Genomic DNA, 25,110 nt, shown 5'->3' with positions numbered 1-25,110 from the left:
AGACACAGACAGACACACACACAAACACACAGTCTTCTTCATGGCTACTTTCCATCCTTTCCACAGGCTGGTGCCTGACTACTATAGTCACCATAGCAACGGGAACCTCCAGGAAGGATACACTGGTATCTCCTGAAGGTGTGGGGGGGGGGAGCTAGGTGGAGAAAGGTGAGCCCAGCAGCCTCCCACTTAGTTTCATGGTTTGGCTGGAAGAGTCTACTGAACAGGGCGGAGGCAGTGGAGGTAGGGGTGAGGAAAGGGAAAACGGTGGGCGGGGCTGACAATAAAAAGAGGATCAAGGATCTCTGAAGACCTCACAAGCCTGAGAGGGTGCCTCTAAGTCCTGTGGGTGCGTGTCATCTCCCCCCTCCCCGCCAGGCATTGGTGCCTCATGGAAAGGGCACAGTCACCCCTTGGTGTGTGGGTGGGTATGTAGGAGAACATCTCAGGCTCAAGGGTGGAAGTTTGACCTAGAAAATCTTGTCCCTGAGGGCAGTTATTTAGTGTTTCCACCCTCTGAGGCTGTTTACCTGCTCTGTGCCCATGTAAACTGGGCATCAAACCTGCTCCCCACCCCTGCCTTAGCTCCTGTCTCGGCCACACGCAGATTCCAGCTGCAGCTGTTCACTGGAAGGCCAGGGGCAGCTTCTAAGGGGTCTAGACCAAGACAGGCTTCCAGAAGCACCATTCTCCAATGCTGACCTGGGAGGTCTCAGGGGACTGCGTGTGTCGTGCTCCCTGTGGTTACAGGCACACAGACTAGAGTGTATGCAGGTGGCCAGGGATGCTGGATCAAACTTTCCTCCCTAGGCATAAGAGGAGGTTCAGCAAAGCCTGGATTTTTGACACCTTGAGCCAGGTAGCTACTTAGAGGGGAGAGCAAGGGTACAGGCAAGCTGCAGCTGGCCCTGGGGAGGAAAGGCGTTACTACAGAGTGACAGGGGCTGCCAGGACCAAAGCTCCTGCTCAGATGGATCCTGGAGAAGGAAGATGGAACCTGAGCCACAAGCCTCTGGGCTAGGCAGACTGGTGCCCAAGAAGGGGGAAAGAAAACTGCAAGCTTTTGAGTGCCTGGGAGATGAGAGGGGCTTTATGTGTGTCCATAAACTCATTTAAATGCCATCATGCCAGCAGGCAGTTACTGCCGTTATCTTCACTTTGCAAATGACTATAACTGAGGCTCAGTGAGGGGAAGTGACCCACCCATTCCACAGAGCCAAAAGGTAGGGAGACTGGGATACAAAATCAGGTCTGTCTGTTCTTTCCCCAGAGCATACATGTATAAAGAATATATTAATGATCTCCTCCAGCTCTCAGAAGCAATGCCCAGCTGGCTATTGAGAGACTGGGCTGCAAAGCCACGCTGACCTCAGAGGGGGTCAAGCAAGGCCTCCTGGCAGCTTAGGGCCTCCTGGGGTAGTTCAGGTGCAAAGTAGGGACCCACCAGCATCCTCTTTGTTCAGCACTCCCAATCTCTTATCCTTGAAACTCAGTAACAATTCCAGTATCCTTTTGGGAGAGTGACAGGGGATGGCTACCAGGAAGGGAAGTGTTTGCTGCCTCCTTTTTCTGCAGGCTCTGCACAGGAGGTGGGAGGAGCCAGGCGCCCCTTGCCTGGAAGGAAGGTAACTATTCTTATTCTTGAAGGACCAACTGGTGCAGGAGGGGAGGAGGTCCTTCCTAGGCAGGCCTCGTGCAGTGGAGCTGGTAGTGGAAACAGTGAGACCTTGTTAGCCCAGAGCCTGCTGACCCCTGCCCTGAGCTTTGGACACCCACTTCCCATGCCACTCTTTTGTTGAGCCCTGGCCTGCGATGGCTAGGCTTTTCTTGGGGGGTAGAAGGAAGTGCCAGCTCACCAAGTTCCACCTGCCTACCAAGGGACATGGCGTGGTGATGGGCATTACCATTGTTTCCTATCATTTTATTTGGCTTCCAGCAGATAGCCTGGTTACCTGACACATCTGGGAAAGGTGAACATATCTGCTTTAGTGTTCAACTCAATGAGAACTTCCAGCCCAGTCAGTCCTCCAGAACTGTAGACTCAAAATCTTTTGAAAATACCTTTTTTTTCCAATTACCTAAAAAAAGGTCTTTGAGAAATTATGGAAAACAGAAGCATAACAGGTAAAAGGTCCCAGAGACCCTCTTAATGTATAGTGTATTTCCTCATAATATGTCTTTTTGTGGAATATTTTTTTTAAGATTTTATTTTTTTAAAGATTTTACTTATTTATTTATTCATGAGAGACACAGAGAAAGATTGAGAGGCACAGACACAGGCAGAGGGAGAAGCAGGCTCCATACAGGGAGCCCGCGGTGGGACTCGATCCCGGGTCTCCAAGATCACACCCTGGGGCTGAAGGCGGCGCTAACCCGCTGAGCCACCAGAACTGCCTAAGATTTTATTTTTTAAAAGATTTTGTTTATTTCTGAGAGAGAGTGAGAGGGAATGGGGGGAAGGGGCAGAGGGAGAGAGAATCCCCAAGCAGACACCCCACTGAGAGAGGAGCCCGACTCTGACTCAGAGCTCCATCCCAGGACCCCTGAGACCACGACCTGAGCCGAAATCAAGAGTCGGCTCACTTAACTGACTGAGCCACCCTGGTGCCCCTACATAGATCTTTTTGGCTTTTTCATTATAGTAAAATCTGCGTAACATAAAATTTACCATTTTAACCACTTTTCAGTGTATAGTTCAGTGGAATGAAGTACCCTCGCAATGTTGTATAGTCATCAACACCATCCATTTCTAGAACTATTTTATTCTCCCAAGCAGAAACTCTGTACTGATTAAACAATAACACTGCATTCCTCCCTCCCCCAGCCCCTGGTAACCTTTATCCTACATTCTCTCTCTATGAATTTGTCTAGTCTAGGAACCTCATATATGTGGAATCATACACTACTTATCCTTTTGTGTCATTACATTTTGTTGTGTTAAAAACATTTAACATGTTTTCAAGGTCCATCCATGTTGTAGCCTATATCAGTACTTCATTCCTTTTTATGGTCGAGTAATATTTTATTGTCTGGATATGCCATATTTTGTTTATCCATTCATCTCTATGGACACTTAGGTAATTCCCACCTTTTAGCAATTATGAATAATGCTGCTGTGGACAAGCTTTTATGTGCACATATGATTTCATTTCCTTTCACCTTTCGTCTATTGTGAATAATGTCATTACGGACATCAGTATCCAAGTATCAGCTCAAATCCTTGCTTTCAGTCATTTGAGGTACATACCTAGATGTGAACTTGCTGAATCATATGGTATTTCTACGTTTAACTTTTTGAGGAAAAAAAAAACTTTTTGAGGAACCCCCACCCTATTTTCCACAGTGGCTGTACCATTCTGCATTCTTATCAGCCATGCACAAGGATTCTTAATTTCTCCACATCCTTCCCCACACTTATTATTTTCCATGTTTCGATAATAGCCATCCTAATAGATAGAACTATTTTTACATAGTTGAAATCATACAGTTCTTTTTACCCTGCTCTTTTTCGATTATTGTTAAAGTTATACTGAGTATCTTTCTATGTAATTAAATATTCAAAAACATCAGTCTTGATGAGTGTACAATATTCTAGCGCATGAATATAGTGTGATTTAAGTAGTCCCTTTTGTGAGATATTTACTTTACTTCCAATTTCTATTATAATTAATGCTGTGATGAACCTTTGTCCATAAAGCTTTGTCAGATCTCTGACTCCTTTTTTTAATAAATGCTATCTCAATCATTTTTTTCATATTTCTCTACTTTGCTGAGTTTCTTAAATCACAAAATAAAGCATGCTCATTGTACCAAATCTAACAATATAGGGGTGTACAAAGAAAACATTAATAATCCTTCCAGTGCCAGTGCCACTGCCCTGAGGTCACTGATGGTAACAATTTGGTGTGTATCCTTCCTGCCCCTCTCTCTGAGCTTACATAAACATTTACACACACAATGACTTTTTCTTTCCTTTGTTTTGCATACAAATGGGAACATAAACATTAATTCTGCAGAATGAACATTTGGGACTCCTCTCACAGAGTCAAAGAGTATTAACCTTTTCAAGGCTCTCGACATACAAATTTCTTTCTTGCCACATTTCTTTCCAGAAGGATTATTCTAGTGTATACCTTCACCAAAAGCGTGGGACTAATTTACCACCCTTTTCCAGTACTGAGTATCATATTTTTAGTGCTTTACTAATTTGGGGTTGAAGAATGTTATAGCATTGGCTTTTACTTGGCATTCCTTAGGTCAAAAATTTGTTTTACTTGTTTATAAGGCCATTTCTATTGCCCGTTTTGTGAATTGTCCATTTGTGTCTTGTGGTTTTTTATTGATTTTTATGTACTTTTTATGTATTATTAATGATTTTAACCTTTTTATGATCACATTTGTGGCAGCTATTTTTCTCATTTGTTATTTCCATCTTAGAGCTGAAAGGAAGGAATGGAAAAGCAAAGAACTGTCCCAGACCTTCATTCTTACATGTGCCTTGTAAAGTGCAAAAATATTTATCCCCATTTTTCATAGGAGAAGACAGGTTCAGAGAGGTTAAGTAGCTCAAGGTCATTCAGCTAGTAAGAGTTGGAGCTGGGATTTGAATCCAGGTCAAATCCAGGAGGCAGTGGTACTGCCTCATCTGTGCCAGTGCAATTAAACCACTGGTAAAACTTTGTGCTAGTTGCTTTACAGACATAATTTATAGAAAGGTAGGGATAGGTGCCTTTATTGTCTCCATTGTGCAGGTGAGAAAAATGTAGATCAGGAAATTTAAGTCACTTGCTTGAGGTCTCATAACTGCTAAGAGCAGACCTGGGACTTGACCACAGGACTAAGTTTAAAGATGTTTGACCCTGTCTTCTCCGCACACCTGCTGCGTCCCTCCGGACCATCTTCTTGGCTCCATATTGACGCCTAGAGAGGGAAAGTACTTTGCTCATAGTCACCTCGCAAATTAGTGGCCGAGTCCCCTGCCTCCTTACTGATGACTTGTCCACATTCACAAAGCTAGCCACTGGCACGGCCAGAATCGGAACCCTGCTTTAGCTAACTCTCCATCTGCCTCAAGCGAAGGCTTTGCAATGCAAAACATTTCTGGGGCATGCTGGGTAGGAGCCATTAGGCAGAGTGCCCTGAGACCTTTCTGAAGGAATGGATTCATGCACTGGAGTCTTCCTGGGCAAGGCATTTCCAGAAGCCCCTAAATGATAGGACCTGGATCAGGAGAGCTAGTGTCCAAAGGCAAGAAAACCTTTCTACAAGGAGACAGCTGCACTCCCTTTACCAGCTGCTGAAGATTAAAGCATAAATAGTGGACCTTCGTCTCTGGGTAGGAAGCTGGTGGTGAAACAAAGCAGTAGTTGTCTCTTTTCAACATCTCCATCTCCCAGGGTGTGTGTTTGTATGTGTTTCGAGAAAAGTGAGAAGGGAGTACTTTGACGGGAGAATGGAAATGCTCACGTGTAACCCCTACCTAGCCCCAAAATGTTCTTCCCTTCACATTCCCTTACAAAGAAAACCTTACTCCGATAAAAGATGGGCTGAATACACTGATTGTAGAAAATCACTCTCCCATCCAGTCCTAGAAATCTCTCCCCAACTTGACCTGAAATTCCATCAAAAAGATTTGTTTGAGTAATGAGCTAATTCCTTCAGTGGTAATAGTGAAACAGAGATACGGCATCAGCTAGGGCACTGAAGTCCAGGTGAATCTGGCTTTGAAATCTGTCTCCTCTGTAAAATAGTTGTTGAGATCTTGAGCATATTCTTTCACTCCCTTGGAACCTCACTTTTTTCACATTTGAAATTAAGAAATAGGGCCATTGTGGGACACCTGGGTGGCTCAGCGGTTGAGCTCCTACCCTCGGTTCAGGATGTGATCCTAGAGTCCTGGGATCGAGTCCCACATCAGGCTCCCTACATGGAGTCTACCTCTCTCTCTCTGTGTGTCTCTCATGAATAAATAAGTAAAATCTTAAGAAAAAAAGAAAAAGAAAGAAATAGGGCCATTGTGATGCTTAAATGACATACAGCCTGCTAACCTCTTAAAACTGCAGTACCCGTGAGATGGAAAATGTTCAGGAAATGGTAGCCGCCATTATTATTACTGGCTGTGTGGCCTTGGGCAAGTTATTTAAACTCTCTGATCCTTCCTGTCTTCACCCACAAATATGTCTCCACCTTGGGGGGGTAGTTGTGAGGATTCATTGAGTTAATAAATGTCAGTTGCTTAGAACAGAGCCTGGCCTATAGCAAGCACTTAATAAATGGCAGCTAGTATTATTCTCACCTTAATTAGATGTGTTTAATCCAAATGACTGTTTAATACCCAATCGAGATTGACAACACTGGGATGGACTGCTTAGGAGAAGGAAAAGGTAGTTTGGGAGCAGGAGGTGAAGTGTCTGGTGTGGGAGTGGGAGATTGGAAGCCAGAAGGCAACTGGAGAGATTCTAGTAAGGGAGGGCACAAAGACATAGCTTAGGTGGGGGAAGAAAGAAGCAGAGATGGAAGGACTCCAAACCCTTGATTCACCTCATCCCTAGAGACCAAGCACAGCTGACAGATCCTTTTATCAGGTCTCTCTTCTCCCCGGTCTCTCATCTGTCTATCAAGGTACTACATTTGGGGAAGGAGGTGAGGTAGGGTCAGGGAGCTGGTTTCACAATAATCCCTGAGGAAGGCTAGAGACTGCTTTCTGGGCCTTGGCCCAGGGCTAGCAATGTGTGGCAGACAGCTGTGTCTGGGAGAGGGCACTGGGATTTTATGGTGCACATATCTGTGTGCAGCTCAAAGGAAGCTATGCTGTCACTATTGGCGCTGGCAACATTCCTGTGGTGGCCTGCACAACCATTGGACACAGAAGCCCCCACAGCTCCTGTCCTCACATATTAGTTCCTCTCTTTGGCTACAGAACCACTCTTTCAGGGCAGCCCCGGTGGCACAGCGGTTTGGCGCCGCCTGCAGCCTGGGGTGTGATCCTGGAGACCCGGGATCGAGTCCCACATCGGGCTCCCTGCATGGAGCCTGCTTCTCCCTCTGTCTGTGTCTCTGCCCCTCTCTCTCTGTGTCTATGAATAAAAAAATAAAATCTTAAAAAAAAAAAGAACCACTCTTTCATTCTGTTGGCCTGTTAAACAGACCTGGCCCAATCCCATGGCCTAGGCAGTGGTGGTGGAGTAGATGATCCAGAACTGCACAGTGCAGGGCCTGGAGTTTTGGGGCTGAGTCTGGGTGAGGTTGGTCAGATTAAATCTTAAACATTTTGTTTTGTTTTTTGAGGTTCATGGATGCAGGTAAGTTTATCTTTTTGTTTCATTTTCATTTTATCAAAGTATTATATGTCCGTAATTTTAAGAATCCTGTATAAGCTACATATGTATACTCACTCTTCAGAGTTAAACACTTGAAATTCTCTTACCTTTTTCTTCTGATATTTATCTCCACATTTCTAATGGTATGCCAATACTGCTATTTCTTGACTTTTCTGTTTTAAATATCAGTGTGTGTGTATACATGTGTGAATTATATATATGTAATTTAATGTCTTTTAAATGATATAGATCTCAAAGCTTATAATTAAAACAGAAGCTTTTTGTTCAACCTCTGAGCCTCACTTTTCAGAATTAAATATTGTTTCTTCTGATATTTACCCCCACATTTCAAACTGGCATGCCAATACTACTGTTTCTTGATTTTTTTTTGTTTTAAATATCTATTGACTTTATTTTATTAGAGGAGGATTTAACTCTCTTATTACCAGCAGCACTGTATGTGCACACATATTTCCCCTCCCTTCCTACATCCAATATTGACATATCACAATTTCTGATATTGACAATATTCCATTTTTACATTATTAGGACTATAAATATTGTTCACAGCTGAGTCATGTAGAACACTGGATTACATTTCCTTCCTTGGTCAACTTGTTTTCCTGGAGTTAATATTTGCCTCTTTTTTGCTTAGTTTTATATGACTTTTTTTATTTTTATTTATTTATGATAGTCACAGAGAGAGAGAGAGAGAGGCACAGACACAGGCAGAGGGAGAAGCAGGCTCCATGCACCAGGAGCCCGACCTGGGATTCGATCCCAGGTCTCCAGGATCGCGCCCTGGGCCAAAGGCAGGCGCCAAACCGCTGCGCCATCCAGGGATCCCAGTTTTATATGACTTTTTGCTAATATGCCTCCCATTTCCCCATCAGAGCTGTAAAATTTATGCAAACACATTAACATTACATAATTCATTACTTCTACCTTTTCTTGCAGTTCTCCACCTTACTCCAGTCTGGGCTAGTTGTTGGAGGCTTCATTTTCAAGTGCTCAGATTTCAAGCACTTAGCAAGCACCTTTTCTGTATACCTAGTTCCATGTGAAACACTAAGGGCAATGCACAGATAAGTAAGATACAGTCCCTGTCGTCAGGGAGTCTACAGCCTCAAGGACTGATTTTTTACAGATGTCCTACCAGAAGCCGTGGGCTCCTTGCAAGGACTTTGATCAGGCTGTGTCTTTGATCCCACACTCCAGGCAGACCTATCTCTTTCCATCTCTCTCCACTGAATTGCCAGAAGAACACAACACAACCCCCAGGAGAGCAAATGTGGTCTTAGACTGCATTAACAGAAACAGAGCTTCCAAGTCAGGAGGGCTGATACTTCTATTTGACTGTGTTGATAAACTCTATTTGAGAATTGGGTTCATTTGCAAGGGACACAGAAAAGTAGGCACTCATCTGAATATAACAACCAGGATAGAAGAGAGAACTGGAAATCACATCCTATGAAATAATAATAATTTAAAAACCCGGGAATGGGACACCTGGGTGGCTCAGCGGTTGGACATCTGCCTTCGGCTCAGGGCGTGATCCCATGGTCCCCGGATCGAGTCCCACGTCGGGCTCCCTGCGTGGAGCCTGCTTCTCCCTCTGCCTATGTCTCTGCCTGCCTCTCTCTCTCTCTGTCTCTCATGAACAAATAAATAAGATCTTTAAATTAAAAAAAATTTAAAAAATATATAAAATAAAAACCTGGGAATGTATGGCTCCTTAGAAGAGTAGTCTACACATAGCTATCTCCATTTTTCTTCCTTCACATTTGCTTTTAAATTGGCTACAAAATAAAAAAATAAAAAAATAAATTAGCTACAGTCTGGTTTCTGCCCCCATTGCTCTACTGAAATCATTCTCACCATGATGAGACTGCCAGCATGTTTCTGTCTAAGTCCTCATTTGCTGACCATTCCTTCTTCTTGGAAACTCTCCCTCTAATTTACAGAATGCTACTCTTTTCTGTTCTCCTCCAATCTTTTACGCCACTCCTCCATCTTCATCAGATTCCCTTCCTCCACCTTTCTCTTCAATGTAGTGTTTTCCAAGGATCTACTGTTGATCCTTTTCTCTTTGTGCTTGCTCTCCCTAGGCAATATCAACCACTTTGACTTCCATTCTTGCTTTATCAGTCAGGGTGAGCTAAGTTATGCTGTGGTAATACACAGCTCCTAATAATCTGAAGCTTAACAGTTATTTCTTGCTCACAATACATGTCCAAAACAGGTCAGCAAGGAGCATCTGTGCATGATCATCACCAAGAGACCCAGGCTAACAGAGGGTCCATTTCAACACTGCTTCCACAGTCAGCAGTAGAGGGAAGAGAATGTGCCAAATCATATACCAACCCTTAACGCTTGTCCCCAAAAGTGACCCATGCCACTTCAATTCACATTTCATTGGCCAAAGTAAGTCATTTGGTCATGCCTAACTCCATATAGTAGTGTAAATTATAGTCCTACCATGTTTCTAATGATTAACCCCTTATCCCTTGGTGATTTATCTCTGGCCTAGACATTCCTTCTGAGCTCAGAGCATTATGTCCAACTGCCTACTTGACATTTCTACCTAGCTGGCCCACATGGACTTCAAAGTCAATATGGTCAAAAATGGAATTCATCTCCTTCACCCCCAAATCTACTCCTCCTCCTGATTTCCCTTCCTTAATGAATGAAACTACTATTCATCTTGCCATCTAAGCCAGAAACCTGATAATCATCCTGGACCCCGCCCTCTCCCTCATTCCCTAATCTCCATAAGTTATCCTGTTGATTCTACCTTCTTGACATCTCTTCTCATATACACCCCTTCTCTCCATTTCTTAATTGTGCTGCTACTGCCTTAGTTGAGGTCCCCATCATCTCTCACTCCAGATCATTGCAATAGTTTTCTGACTAGTCGTCCTACCTCCAGTCTTGATTCCTATACTCCATCATCCACACTTTCAGACATAGCCTGAGAAGTTAGCCACAGAAGTGATAAGTGATCTTTTAAAAAAGCAGTTATTTAAAATTCATTAAAGGCATTCAATTGCCTATAAGATGAAGTCCACCTTCTCCTCAGTATCCACAGCATACCATAATATGGGCATGGCTTTTCTCTGAAGCCTTACCTCCCATTACACCCCTTTTTGCAGCCTCTAACTATGCTAAATTACCTATGGTGTCTGAACCCAGCACTATTTCATACCTCCTGGCCATTATACCTACTGATTCTTTTGCTTAAAGTATATTTATTCCTGCCTTAGTCCACCTAGTGAAGTTCTACTAGTTTTGTCCAAGCCCCAGCTCAAGCCTCTTCCACATGGAGATGTTTTCCGGTTCTCAGCCTTCAAAACACAGTTGATCAGTCCTCCCTCTCTGCTACCACTGTACCAAGTACATACTTTTTATCACAGTGACTTATAATGTTTGATTCACATAGTTGTCTCTCCTTTTTCTTGAAGATAGCAATCTCATCTTTATCATATGTAGCCCCTCATCACAGTGCCAGATACTCATAAGATGTTCAGAAAGTGATCACTGCATGAACAAATGAATGGGAAGACCCCACTCAGGGAGTTTATAAATAACTGCAGGACTATCCGTTGGGACAGGAAGCTGACTGTAGAGCTAGTAGGAGCTATGAGTAAAGCCACAGAGAGACATTATCTCAGCTCAAAAGAAGGAAGAACTTCTATAACTGTTAAAGTTGTCTGAAGATATGGGCTGCTGTAGGAAAGAGTAAATGCCCTGTGACAATAGTGCTCAGCAGTGATGTTGGAGTGGAAATCCCAATAGCAGTAAGGAAAGTGGAGTGATGATGCACAGTCCCTTCCATTCTGGAATGGTCATAAACCTTCCTCCTCTGCTCATCTGATTGATATGGATCATCTAGATTCCTTAAGAGCTACCCCTGCATTAGGAACACCGCTTTTCCACTGACCAGACTGCCCCTGGCCAAAGCAGGCCCACCCAGCCATTGGCCTTTGAGCAAATGGCCTGGGAAGTTTGGAGGTATGAGGTCCCTGTGGAACTTCACTGGCTTTACGTTCTTACCCACCTCTCCACCCATCTTCCCTGCCTTTCCTCCAGGCCAGGCCAGGCCACTTTGACCCACGACTGCTCATTCTCTGAAGCAGGAAAGCTGTTGCTTATTTTTATAGCCACTTAAGTAAAGCCATATCATCCACCTGGATTTGCCCGGTAATGCCTCTAATCGCAGCCTGACTCTGCCAATCTCAATGAACTACAGCTGTCTCTAGAGTTCTGTCCCTGATCTCCTTCCCCTGAATTGGAGACTAACTTTGACCTTACCCTGTTCTGATCCAATTCCTTGAAAGCCCAGAATTAGGAATAGGAGCACATGGCTCTGCCCGAGGAGGTACCTCACAAAATTCGAGGTGTGCTGATGGATGTGGTGCAAAGAAGCATGGGGTTAGTCGTCAAAGTACCTGTTTTGAACCTGGCTTTGTAGTTGATTTCTTGCAAGCCTCTGACTTTGGCTAAACTAATCCCTTTCTTTATGCCTCAGTAAAATATGGGGGCAGGGTGGTTACTTGTGTACTATGGACAGTAATGAGTTCCATCCCCAAGTTCAGCCCAGATTGTTGCTCTGCCTCCACAGGCTCTGCAGCCGCAGTTCCTGGCCAAGGGTCTCAGGAGTACATTAAGAAAACAAGCAGCCATAAAGAGAAGGTCTGTAGGGAGGATTGGATGGGGAAATAGGCCCTCGGGATGTTAGCAAGTTGGAATCCAAGAAGGAAAGTGTGGGCTTTCTGGTTGGCAAGAACAGAAGCTCTCCTTCCTGGATGGTTTTCCAGCTCTTAAACCAAGGAGTCCAGGATGGCCTCCTCTAAACCCTCTGGCCCTGAGTCTTGGCTTTGGGCCGTGTGTGTACATACTCATTTGTGTGGGTTCACACAGCATCCTGGGGGCCAGGAGAAGTCAGACACTTCTTTCCAAAGGAGCATAGGGATGAGGATGCCCTGACCAGGGCTGCAAATCAGGAAGCAGGAAGGTAAGGCTTTCTAAGTTCTCCTGGTTCTCCCTCAACCAACAGCTGCAGAGCCTCATCTTTCCCATTCCCATTTCAAGAGTGGCTTAGCAGCCTAGTTGGGAGGAGATAGGGGGATAACCTTCCCAGCTTCCTTTTTGAGTTAATTGGTGTTCCCTCTAGTTACTCCCTGCTTCCTTCCCTTCCCAGTTCCCATAGCAACTTGGCTGCAGCAGCTGAGCCCAGCAGTGACCTAAGCTGGGAAAGGGGATTCTGTAGGAAGAGGAGGGCACTTCCAGGTCAAGTCTTCCAACCCCACCCATCTTCTGCTACTACCTCAAGGGTCCAGGCTGGTTAAGCTTAAAGAGCAAGCACATGATGAAGAAGCCTTGTCTGCCAGGGATGAAGTTTGAAGAGCCCGAAAGCCCAGAGCCACCGTGGTTCTCAGCCATCCTCCCCGCCCATGCCCTTGTGTGCCCTGCCCCTGAGTGTGGAATTTGCAGTCATTGGTAGGATTGTCCAGTAAGAAGAACCCTGGAGTCGGAGCCAAGAAACCGGGTTTCAAGTTTCTCCTTCTGCCATTATTTTATGGGACTATAGATAAGTCATTCGCCCTTTTTTGGGCCTCCGTTTCCTCATCTATAAACTACAAGTAGAGAGGCTAACCTGATAGTTCTCTGCACATTAAAGTTATCTAGGGTGTTCTGAAAAACTCTTATGTGTAGGTCCCACCCACAAGGAATCTGACTTCATTGGTCTGGAGTGCATTTTTTTAAAGACTCTCAGAGTGATTCTTTTTTTTAAGATTTTATTTATTTATTCATGAGAGACAGAGAGAGAGAGAGAGAGAGAGAGCGGGGCAAAGACATAGGCAGAGGGAGAAGCAGGTGCCCGATGTGGGACTCCATCCCAGGACCCTGGGATCACGACCTGAGCCGAAGGCAGATGCTCAACCACTGAGCCACCCAGGCATCTTCTCTGAGTGATTCTAATATGCAGCCAAAGTTGAAAGACTAGAGTAAGAGATCTCCAAGGGTCTCCCAACTGACAGCTGTCTAGTTCTGAGACCTTTCTTCCTTTTCCCTATGTGCCTCACCTCCAGCAAACCCCACAGCTTCCCTAACCCTGGCTCTCTTGGCTCTTCCCTATCCTTATGGATGATAAGTATTCAGGCTGCCCCTTTTAACTGCCCGAACAACCTGGTGCCCTCTGGCTCAGTCCTCACACTGATAAGTCAGGGCAAGATACTTAAACCCGGTAAGGGGAAAGGGCTGCAGAGACTAAGGCGGGCTTGCTGCCCAGATGGTAGTCCTGAGAGCCAGACTGTTCACTTGAGAAGGATCCCAGGCCATCTCTGAAGTAGGACGGCCGGCAGTGGCCTCAGCTGGCCCTTTGTAAGGCCAAGAAATTGAATTACCTCTCAGCCCCTTTTGGTTCTTCCTCCATTCACCTCACTAGCTCCTTGCCTGTTCCTGCCTAACCACCCACAGGCCTGGTGTCCTCCTCAGGCAATCTGCTCACCCACTTGTGATGGTGACCCAGGCTAGGGGTATGGGGCTTGAGGGAGGGTCTTCTAATTAAGGAGAAAGGCCACACTCCCACTGTCAGTCCACCCACCCCCTGCCTCCTTTTCTCCTTCCCTTTCTCCCTCCCTCTCTCCCAGAGCATACAGGTGAGTGCCCAGCTGTCATAGGGAGCATTATTGGCCTGTTATTAGGCCAATCAGTTGCCTGGGAAGAGGGCTGCAACTTCCAATTGGGCCTTTTCTTGAGACTAGAAGAGGGGATCCCTGGGTGGTTTAGCGCCTGCCTTCAGCCCAGGGCATGATCCTAGAGTCCTGGGATCAAGTCCCGCATCAGGCTCCCTGATTGTGTCTCTGTGCCTCTCTCTCATAAGTAAATAAAATCTTAAAAAACAAAACAGGGAGAATCCTACAGGGACCTCTGAACTCAGTCAGTGGAAGAAGCGATTCCACACCCTTGTGTGAGAGTGAAGATCGAAGAGGACCCTGGTTCCAGGCAGGAACTGCCGAAATCAGGGCAATGGCTGTGGACAGAGCCTCACCTTGGCCCTCTGGGTTCCAAAAGATGGAGGGCCCCTTAGCTCTAGGGATTTGCTTTTCTTTCTTTCTTCTACCCTCCTTCTGCTCTCTTATCCATCTTCTTACCCCTGTTTTCTTATATCCCTATCTTCCTCACCCACTTTTATTCCCCTGATCACTCTTACCCTCATCTTTGTGACTTCCTCTTTCTTACCCCTCCTCTTCACAGCCCCCCCTTTACTCCCTCTTATGTCCCCACCCTCTTATCCCTTTGCTCTTCCTTACTCTTCATCACTCACCCTCACTGCATACCTTTGCCTCCCTTACCCTCCATCTGTTATTCTTCTGCTCTTTCTCCCGGGTCTACTCCCATCATCACCATTTCTTACCCTCCAACTCCCTACTCTTTCTCACATATTCCTACCTTTTATCCCCCCACTCTCTTCTATACCTTAGCCCCCTTCTTACCCATCCACCTCTCTCTTACCCTGCCTCTTATTTTCACTTAATCTTTTACACCCTCCTTTCATTCCCTTCTCATTCCTTTGCATATACCTTTTATCCTAGTAATTTCACTTTTGGGAGTTTGTATAAATACATTTAACACAGGTGTGCAAGAGACATGTGTGAAGATATTCACCAAAGCATTGTTTATAATAGTGAAAACTTGGAAATAACTTAAATGTCCATCCACAGGGGATTGTTACCCTTCCCCCTCCATTCATACAAAACTATACTTTTAGCGCACCATGAATTTTACTTGCTTCCATACTTCCACATAAGCTGTCACCTCAGCCTAGAATGATGTCCTTTAGTCTCATCTCTACCCATCTAAAATCCTACTTTGAGTTCAAGCTCAACTATTACCTTCTCACTGAAATCTTTCCAAGCTATTCTATTTGCTACCCTTCAATGGCCAGTAGTTTACCTCTCCTACAGGATAGATCATATGCCAGGGATTCAAATTAGATGCATCTACCTATGAAACTGGAATTTATCTGAGAGTAGGGACATTTCCTCATTTACTTGTACTCTCCATTCAATCAACAGACATTTTTTATGTATTTGTGCTGCATACATAATGGTCAATAAGACAAACCCACGTCTGCGCTCATGCATCGCACATTTTAGTGAGGTTGACTGAGAAAAACAAAACAAGGATGCAGACAAAGTCCTAATTGTGAAGAAACAGTTAAGAAAAAGAGGGAATAATGAGAAGGCATTCTCTAACTAGAGGGGTCAGGTTGACATTTGAACTGAGGCCTGAAAGTTGAGAAAGACCTAGCCATGCAAAAAGGCAGGGAGGAGAGCATTCCAGGCCAAGAGAACAGTATGAGCCAAGGTCCTATGGTAGGAATAAGTAGAGTACCTTCAAGGAAAAGAAAGAAAACCTATGTGTGTGCATGTGGAACATGATGAGCTTGAAGGGAGAGATAGGAAATGAGTTTGGAGAGACAGATGGGAGTCAAGTTATGCAGGGGCTTGAAGTCTGTGGTAAAAAGTTTGGGTTTTATTCTAAATGTGTTTCAAGGGTTTGAAGCAAGGGAGTAATATGATCTGGTGGTGTTTCCTGATCACTCTTACTCCTGTGTAAACAGTGGATTGGAAAGATGAAGAGTATAGGAGGCAGGGAGGCCAAACAGGAGACTTTTATACAGGTGACATTGGCCTGCACAAAGTTGTGGAATTGGGAGTAAGAATTGGCATGCCTCACTAAGGGACTGCATGTGGGGATGCATGGAAAGAGGAATAAAGGCTGATACTTAGGTTTCTGGCTCGAATACCTGGGTAGTTGGCCATGGCACTTCATTGAAATGGTTGAAAGTTGGGAGCAAGGGCAGATTTGGGGTAAAAAAAAATGAACTTCATTTTATGACTTAGAGCACATTAGATGTGAGATGCCAGTGAGAGATCAAAGCACCAAGCAACACTTTGTTCCTCAGGGGGTTGATTTACACTACAACCCTCTACCACCCACCACCACCACCCATCACCACCCCTTGCTGGAAAGGCTGTTGTGGGGATACACTGTAAACATTCATGCCCACAGTGAAATTATTTGTATTTTACTGTAAATGTTTAAAATCAGCGTAAGAAGCTCTAACCATATTGCTCACAGTGTGATTAAAAGGCTTCCAGCAGCACAATGACCAGGACCCTTGTTCAAAATGCAGATACCTAAGCCCACCTCAGTCCTCTTGCAGCTGGATTGAAGGGTGTCATCTGCCTATTTAGCAAGTTTTCCGGGGGATTCTGAGGCCCACTGAAATTTAAGAACCTTTGCTAGGACAAGAAACTATGAGAAGGTGCCCCTGAAGATATGAGAAGGGTGTGGGCAGAGCTGACCCCATACTTGAGAGTTACTCGGACATCCTGTTAAAATGCATATGCTGACATGGCAGGTCTGGGGCCCGGCCTGGAATTCTGCACTTCTCACAAGCTCCCAGGTGATGGTGATGCTGCTGGTCCAGGTCCACACTTCCAGTAGCAAAGGGCTAGATCAGTGGTTCTCAATGGGGGTTGATTTTCACCCCTCAGGGAAATTTGACAATGGGCAGAGACAATTTTTGGTTGTTGCAAAAAATGGGAGGGGGATATGACTGGCTACTACTAGGTAGAGTCAATAAATGCCACTCAATATCCTATAATGCAGTTCCCACTACAAAGGAGTATCTAATCCATGGGTATTAACCCAAAGAAAATAAAAACACTAATTCAAAAAGATACATACATCACTATGTTTATTGCAGCATTATTTACAATAGCCAAGATATGGAAACAACCCAAGTGTCTATTTTTTTAAGATTTTTATTTTTTTATAGATTTATTTATTTATTTATTCATGATAGACACAGAGAGAAAGAGAGAGGCAGAGACACAGGCAGAGGGAGAAGCAGGCTCCATGCCAGGAGCCCGACGTGGGACTCAATCCCGGGATTCCAGGATCACGCTCTGGGCCAAAGGCAGGCACTAAACTGCTGAGCCACCCAGGGATTCCCACCCAAGTGTCTATTTTCTTCCAAGTGTCTATTGATAGGTAAATGGATAAAGAAGATGTGTGTGTGTGTGTGTGTGTGTGTGTGTGTGTGTGTGTGTGTTTGCATAATGGAATGTAAAAGAATGAAAATAAAAGTCATAAAAAGAATGGGATTGTGCCATCTGAGACAACATGGATGGACCTAGAGGGTATTATGCTAAGGGAAATAAGTCACACTAAGAAAGACAAACACATATGATTTCACTTATATGTGGAATAAAAAACAAAACAAATGAATAAGAAACAAAAAGCAGAATCAGACCTAGAAATACAGGTTGCCAGAAGGGGAGGTGATGGGCAGAAGGGCAAAATGAGTGAAGGGGACTGTGAGATACAGGCTTCCAGTCATGGGATGAGTAAGTCACAGGAGTAAAAGGCACAGCCCAGGGATTAAAACCAATGATATTATAATAGTGTCAAATGGTGACAGATGGTAGCTATGCTTGTGGGGAGTATAGCAGAGAGTTGTTGAATCACTATGGTGTACACCTGAAACTAATGTAACATTGCATGTCAATTCTACTTCAATTTAATTAATTACTTAATTTCTAAAAAATTTACAGAATTTCGTGACCCAAAATGTCAGTAGTGTCACTGTGGAGAAACTCTGGGCTTGATGACAGTCAAAGAGTATAGAGCAGGAAAACTTAGCTAGTCCGCAGTGCCTGGTAAGAGTGGTCTAGATGAGAAACAGGAAGTATACTGTATAGTGAAACTGCAAAGCAGAGTTTCCAAATGAAACGTGGTATCTGCTCCACACCAAGGCTGAAGCCAACAGGACAGAGCAAGGATTAAGGAGAGCTTGAAAACACATGTGGTGCCTGGTAAGGCAGATTCTTGTTTTTATTAAAACTAACCCCTCACATTTGTATTGCACTTCAGAGTTTACAAAACATTTTTGTATGTGTCATATTATTTGATCCACATAACACCCTAATGAGGTAGAGCAAGGATTATTATTTCCATCTCTTTCTTGAATTCAGAAACTTGACACCATCAGCGAAGGAAACGTTTCAGGAATTGAACAGAACTGAAATTTACCTCATTATAAGTAACTTCAGACAAGTCAGATACCTCCTTGGATCAACTTAAAATAGCAGGGTTGGGTGGGATGCTTGGTAAGACTCCTTCCAGCTCTGACATAGGAGTAATTTTGCGATTTTACCAATGAAAAAATTCTAAGTCATGGATGACTGCAAATTAGGGGTCTTGGGACTTTTGGCTCTGAGATAGGCGATTTTAGAGTAGGATGTAGTGGTCTCCACTCAAACCCTTCTCCTCCCCCACCCCCCAGATCCTGGCATTGGGTGGGTAGGGCAAGTACACCCCTCCTTCCTTCCTTTCCTTTGAGAGAGGACGGGGCTGGTGCCTGGGCTGATGCTGTTTCCTCTCCCCACAGGCTGTCTACAAGGCCTGGCTGTGCTCAGAATACTTCAGCGTGACCCAGCAGGAATGCCAGCGCTGGGTGCCCTGCAAGCAATACTGCCTGGAGGTGCAGACCCGGTGCCCCTTTATACTCCCTGACAATGAGGAAATGGTGTACGGAGGGCTTCCTGGCTTTATCTGTACAGGTAAAGGCAGAGCACTGGTGAGGAGGGAGGTGGTGGGGGGCCCAGGGCAGGCACCAGCTTGGAGTGTGGGAGCAGGGAGGAAAACACGGAAGTCAGATTGGAAGAAGGTTGGTGCCTTGAAGAGTTAGCAGCGAGGTCCCTGGATTGGGATAGGGCCAAGGAGCACAGGGGCCATCTCTATCCACAACATGCCCTGGCCAAGGAGTCATCCCAGAGAAACCGTCTGGGATCCCTGGAAGAGAAGTATCCAGAAAGGGAAGGTGCTAAGGGACAGGGGGAAAGGAGTCTTGGGCAAGGCTACCAGAGCAGTCCCAGGTTTGAAAATCTCTCTAGGAAAGCCTTCTGTCCCCTTAGCACCCCACCACACCTTCCTTATCTATTGGCAGGGTTGCTGGACACTTTGCCAAAGCGGCCGGAAACCAAGTGCTGTGATGTACAGTGGGTCTCCTGTGAGTCGGAGAAGAAGAAGTTCAAGGAGACTGAGGCCCCCAAAACCCACCACCAGCAATTCCACCACTCTTATTTCCACCACTACCACCAACAGTACCACCACTACCACCCCCGCCATGACCCCCCAGGCCACATCAGCCACAAGCCCTCCCTGCTGCCGGTCTCTGGGGGCTCCCGCCTCAGCCCCAGCAGGATCCGGCTCTATGTCCTTGTTCTCATGCTCCTCCATACCATGGTGTCCTTCTCCAGCAGCCAGGGTGGTGGAGGACTGGGGCTGGAAGCACTGCCGGCCCTAGATGAGGGCTTGACTCGGGAAGAGTGACAGCAGGGAGGGAGGGCAGACCTCCACCACACACAGACATCAGCTCCAGCCCCCCCCCAGGGGGAGGGGGAGGGGCTCCTCCCATGGGAGGTATAGGGTCAGGTGGGGGGCTGGGGGAAATGGGGGGCCACACATCACCCCCAACCTACCCCTACCCCAGAAGCAGCTCCAACAGAACGGCCAGAGGGCCCCAGGGAGCTGCAAAACTCATCCGGGAGAAAAAGGCAGGAGCAGCAGATGCCCCCCCTCAGGTCCCTATCTATGGGGCTTAGCAAAAAAAAAAAAAAAAAAAAAAAAAAAAAAGCGGTGGAGTGGGGGCTGGAAGTACCCACTCCTGCTGAGGGTCCTGACCCTAGGGAAGGAGGCTGCTCACTGGGCCTTGGCCCTGCAGGGAATGTTGGAGGGCACAGAGAGGAGATGCTCTTTTCCCCCTCCGCATTCCTTTTGTTGCCAGGATCCTTAATTCCCTCCTGCCCATACCCCTACAGGCATTGGCAGACAGTGCAGCGGCCCTCCTCCCACTCCTGCGCACCTTGCCCCATGTGGGGCCGCCACAGGGAAGCACCAAGCTGGGAGATGAGGTGCACATAGTCATGGCTAGGTTGAGGCCCCAGTGATGCTTTGCCCCACCACCCTAGGCCATGAGGGGTAGTCATGGGGTACAGGATGAGTGATGAGAGAGAGTGGAGATAGGGAGGGGAGAGAGAAGGGGAGGTGGGAGGAGGAGAGGAGGGGAGAGGAGGGGTGAGATGCAGGCAAAGGGCCTAGAGAGATAGCTGAATGGTCTATAGTCACCTGGCTTGGGGAAGATGGATGATCAATGTTGACACAGGCTCCAGGACAGCTCTTCAAATCAGAAAGGGTGGCATAAAGAGTCCTGTGGGGAAAGAGCACAGGAACTTGGGTGTTGGGCCTTGAAACAGAAGGCTGATAGCACATGGTCAGACTGCCACTGTCTGAAGGGCCATTATCTTACAGAAGGTGCACATACTCCCAAGGGCCACTCTTGCCCTGGAGATCTTGGCCTTGAGGCCAAAGATGTTTCCATTCCTGATCTCCATGGGGAGGAGGGACTTAAGCCCAAGTGGGTCAGGCCTGGCCTGGGTCCCCATACACCCTCATTCTGTCCTAGCCCAGGCCTCCATGAAGGAGAACCTGGTGGCACTGCCCCAGGGCTTTCCAGAGATGAGCCTCCCCCGTCCCCACCCTGTCCCCATCCCCAGCCTACCAAAGAGTATTCATCCCTTCCCATCCCAGACCCCGTGGGTTACTATCTGAATTGTGGAACAACCAGACTCTTCCTCACCCTGTAGCGGGTCCCCTGATCCAGCCACTCCTGCCCCTTACTGGTGAAGGTCCAGAGACAGGCAAGTGGACCCACTGAATAAAGATGATGTGCTGTTGTCTCTTGGCTGAGACACTTGAATTGCTTAGGCAGGCTAGAGGGCTAGACAAGAAAAGAGGCATTGAGAGCCCCCTCGGGGGCTGTCAGCCTTGTGCTGATCTCCTGGCAGTGGGAGGCCACATTGCCTGGGACATCTAAAAACCGATACGAGTGGACAAGAAAGGGAGCCAGAACTGTGTTCCTGGGACAGGCCAAGGGGCTTTTGGTGCCAGAAGGGCCCATGTCCTAGGCTGTGATGCCAGTAAGGGCAGGGCTGGGCCTGGAGCTGCATCCGAAGAAGGGGATGGGGAGGGGATAGCTGGAAGTGGTTGGCAGGGGAGAGATGGGAGACCTCCCTAAGGAAAAGGAATCATCCGAGGACCTCTGCTGGGTCCCAAATAGGCTCTACGAGACTGGGGAGTCCTTCCCTGCCAGTTTTCTCATTTGTCACAGCCTGTTTCCTGCCCCCGACCCCTGTGCCCTGCCCACAGCACTTCCGGCCTAGCCACATGCCCTATCCCTAGAGTGCTCTTTTCAGCTGGGGAGGGGAAGAGGTGCTGGCTCCTTTCCAGAGATGCTTCTGTAGATGTGAGAGATCCTAGGTCCTGCCTTCTAACTCCTGCATCCTCAGGAGGCAAAAAGGGACTGGGAAGTAAAGGGGGGCCTTAGGACCCCAAAGAATGGACCCTTGGAGACTCCCATCCTCTCTTCCCCCTCACCAAGTGCCCAGGAGACCCCTGGCTCAGACCAGCCCAGGGCCTTGCCCAGTGGCAGGGGAAAGGGGCACCTCACTCCACCTCGAAGTCATTTGACTATCCCTGTCCACCTCCCCTCCCAGATCTTCCGCCACCCTTCCAGCTGCCCCTGCCCTCTGTCACAGGTAGCAGAGCTGGGCAGCTTTCTTATGCCATTTTCTACACTGTGCTTCATGAGTAGAACTTTCTTGCACTAGTTCCTACGACTGAGTCTCCAACCTGGATTCCGAGTAGTCCCCTGTCCCTTCCCTCCTCACCTGGCTATGATTCAGTTGTCCCCCTTCCCCTGCCTCTGTGTTTCAGTGAGAGTCTATGTATGTGTACTGCTTTCTGTTTTGTTGCATTGTGGGGCAGAGGTCTCTCTGCTCTCGTTTAACCCCATAAAGAAATAAATGGTAAGACTTGATGATAACCCTCCTTTCGTGGCTTTGTTCTGTGGAGTCAAGTGCTGCGAGAGAAAGAAGCCTAGGGCTTGCAGAAGGCGCGGGACCGGAGGATGCTGACCCTGTGCCCCGCGGGCTCCTTATGGGCTCAAAGCTCAGAAAAGAAAAAGAAGCTCTGTAGTAGGCCATTGAGACAAGGAATCACAAAATCAACCTTCTGCAGAGATCACACACAGAACTGTGAGTGAGTGAGGTGGACCAGGCTGAGGGGAAACTCAGACTCCAAGGCCGTGCGTGGTGACAAGTGCAGGGGGCACCTCAAGCTCAGGGTGGTCTTGTGGGAATGTGGGCCCAGTGATGCCAGAGCTCACGCCTTTTCTACGTGAAGCCCTCTCATTTCTAAATGTTGGCTCAAGTCTGCAGAAAACAAACCTCTAAAGGCTAGATTACCAATTTTCCACATCTGTTGCAGCCTTTGGCTCCTCACAGCTTCACTAAGCCCACATACTGAGCACAGAAGTGAAAAGCACCCAGGGAAGAACTGCTGCAAGGGTGACGACAGGGCCCTCCACCACCACCACCTTTTCCCATAAACAAGGGAAGGGGAGGACATGTGTTAGGAGGGAATCCGGTGTCTCCTGAATTCCTTTGCCAAGAAAACACAAGTTCCCCCAACACCGTCCCAAAGCAGCATAGCGTGGAGGTTAAGGGCATGGTCCCTGGAGCCAGTGTGTGAGTGCAAAATCTAGCACCACCCTCTCCCACTTGTAAGGCTTTGCACAAGTTCCTTGACTTCTTGGAGCCATGTTGACCTCATCTGTCAAAAGGGTTATTGTGTGAATTACATGGCATACCTAAGGCACTTTGCACAACAGCTGGCACAGAAGGAGCTGCACAAATGTTGATCATTATGATTGTCATTATTTTTCTTTTTCCTTCACCTCCACCTAAAGATTTATTTATTTATTTATTTATTTATTTATTTATTTATTTATTTATTTGAGAGAGAGAGTGGCAGGGAGGAGCAGAGGGAGAGGGACAAGCAGACTCCACACTGAGTGCAGAGCCCTACACGAGGCTCGATCCCACGATCCTGAGATCACTCCTGAGCTGAAACCAAGAGTCGGAGGCTTAATCGACTGAGCCACCCAGGCGCTCCCTTACCTCCACTTAAAATGGTCACCAAGTTTTATCAATTCTACTTCTGTCACGTGTCAACTCCTTCCCTTCCTTTCCACCCTGCTCCCACTCCACCACTTAGAAGCCTGCAGTAGCTCTTGCCTGGACTACTGCAATGACCTATCAACTCATCTCCTGTTGGATCGCTCCAACTCCAATCCACTCTTCCCCAGTATGGGGTGCTGAGGCACTTAGGAGGCACTCCAGAAATATTTCATGAAATAACTGCTGCTGTAGAGTACACATCTAATCTTCAAGTGAACAGATCACACTTGTGATCCAAATATCAGCTGGTTCCACATTGTACAACCAAGAGTAAACTTCTGAACATGACTTTCAAGGCTCATGTATTTATTCTGATCCTATCCCACCAGTCTGATATTCCACCAGAGGCTATCCCACACTCAAGTCCCAGCCACATTTCCCTGTTGGCTGTTCACTTGCCTTCTCATCTCCCACCCTTGGCTCACCTTGTTTCTTCTGTTGGAATGCCTTCTCTCCACCTCCACCTATCACTGCCTCATCTAGTTTTCACAGTCCAGCTCAAATGCTACCTCTGCTATGAAGACTTCCACAGTCTCCCTCTCCCAAGCCAAGAATGATCTGTACTTCTAGAACACTTTGCACACATTGCACCTTAATCATGGTACTTATTACATCCTGCCTCTATTCAACATAGTCATTCATTCACTGAAACATACTTACTGGGGTGCCTGGGTGAGCTCAGTCGGTTAAGTGTCTGTCTTTGGCTCAGGTCGTGATCCTGGGGTCCTGGGATTCAGCCCTGCATCAGGCTCCCTGCTCAGTGAGGAGTCTGCTTCTCCTTCTCCCTCTGCCTCCCCTCCCCCACTCGTGCTCTCGCTTTCAAATAAATAAGTAAATAAATAGAAACATACCTATCAAGCCATGACTGTGTCAGGCACTGTCCCCAGTGCTGGGACTACAGCAGTAAAAGATCCACACATGATCTATCTACAAGATAACATGATGTTCTGTGTTCGGCAACCATGATACGCTTACTATAACATATGAGTTTTTCTCTCACCACATGCCAATGAGGAGAGCCAGGCTCTCTTGGCATTGGACATAGGGATAAAAGGTGAGGGACTAAAGGAGGCTACACCCCCACAGTGCTGAGGGAGTAAAAGTTACTATGGCCATGCCAAGGAAGTACAGGCATACTTCAGACAGATTGTGTTTTTCAGTTCCAGACTAGTACAATAATGTGAGTCAAATGAATTTTTTGGTTTCCCAGTACATAGCAAAGTTATGTTTTCACTAGGCTGTAGTCTATTAAGTGTACAGTAGCATTACATCTAAAAAAATCGACATACCTTAATTAAAAATGCTTTATTGCTAAAAAAAAATACTGCTAACCATCCTCTGAGCTTTCTGGGAGTTGTAATTACTGATCACAGATCATAACCATAACAAATACAGTAATGATGAAAAAGTTCAAAATCTTGTGAGAATTAAGAAAATGTCACCTAGAGATAGGAAGTGATCAGATGCTGTTTCAAAAATGGTGCAAATAGACTTGTTCCATGCAGGGTTGCCACACGCCTTCTGTTAAAACAAAACCACCCTGCGGTCTCTGTAAAATGTGATAAAGTGAAGTACAATCAAACAAGGTATATCTGTAGCCCTACCAGCCCCATTTTGCTATTTGACTCCTGGAT

At 46.4% G+C, this 25,110-nt stretch overlaps 1 protein-coding gene across 1 annotated transcript in view; it reads left to right on the top strand.

The window, feature by feature from the left end:
* Positions 1–22,275, top strand: part of NALF2 (NALCN channel auxiliary factor 2) — a 28,864-nt gene extending 6,589 nt beyond the window's left edge. Inside the window, exons 2-3 of the mRNA XM_077890274.1 lie at positions 18,787–18,958; positions 19,345–22,275. Of these exons, the coding sequence (XP_077746400.1) occupies positions 18,787–18,958; positions 19,345–19,730 (558 nt within the window). The 3' untranslated portion in view covers positions 19,731–22,275. The remainder of the gene's footprint in view (positions 1–18,786; positions 18,959–19,344) is intronic.
* Positions 22,276–25,110: the final 2,835 nt, after the last annotated feature.

This window comes from Canis aureus, chromosome X (assembly GCF_053574225.1).
Source record: "Canis aureus isolate CA01 chromosome X, VMU_Caureus_v.1.0, whole genome shotgun sequence".
Taxonomy (NCBI): Eukaryota; Metazoa; Chordata; class Mammalia; order Carnivora; family Canidae; genus Canis; species Canis aureus.
Note: the sequence above shows the minus strand (reverse complement) of the source record. Positions and strands in the feature narration are given on the sequence as shown.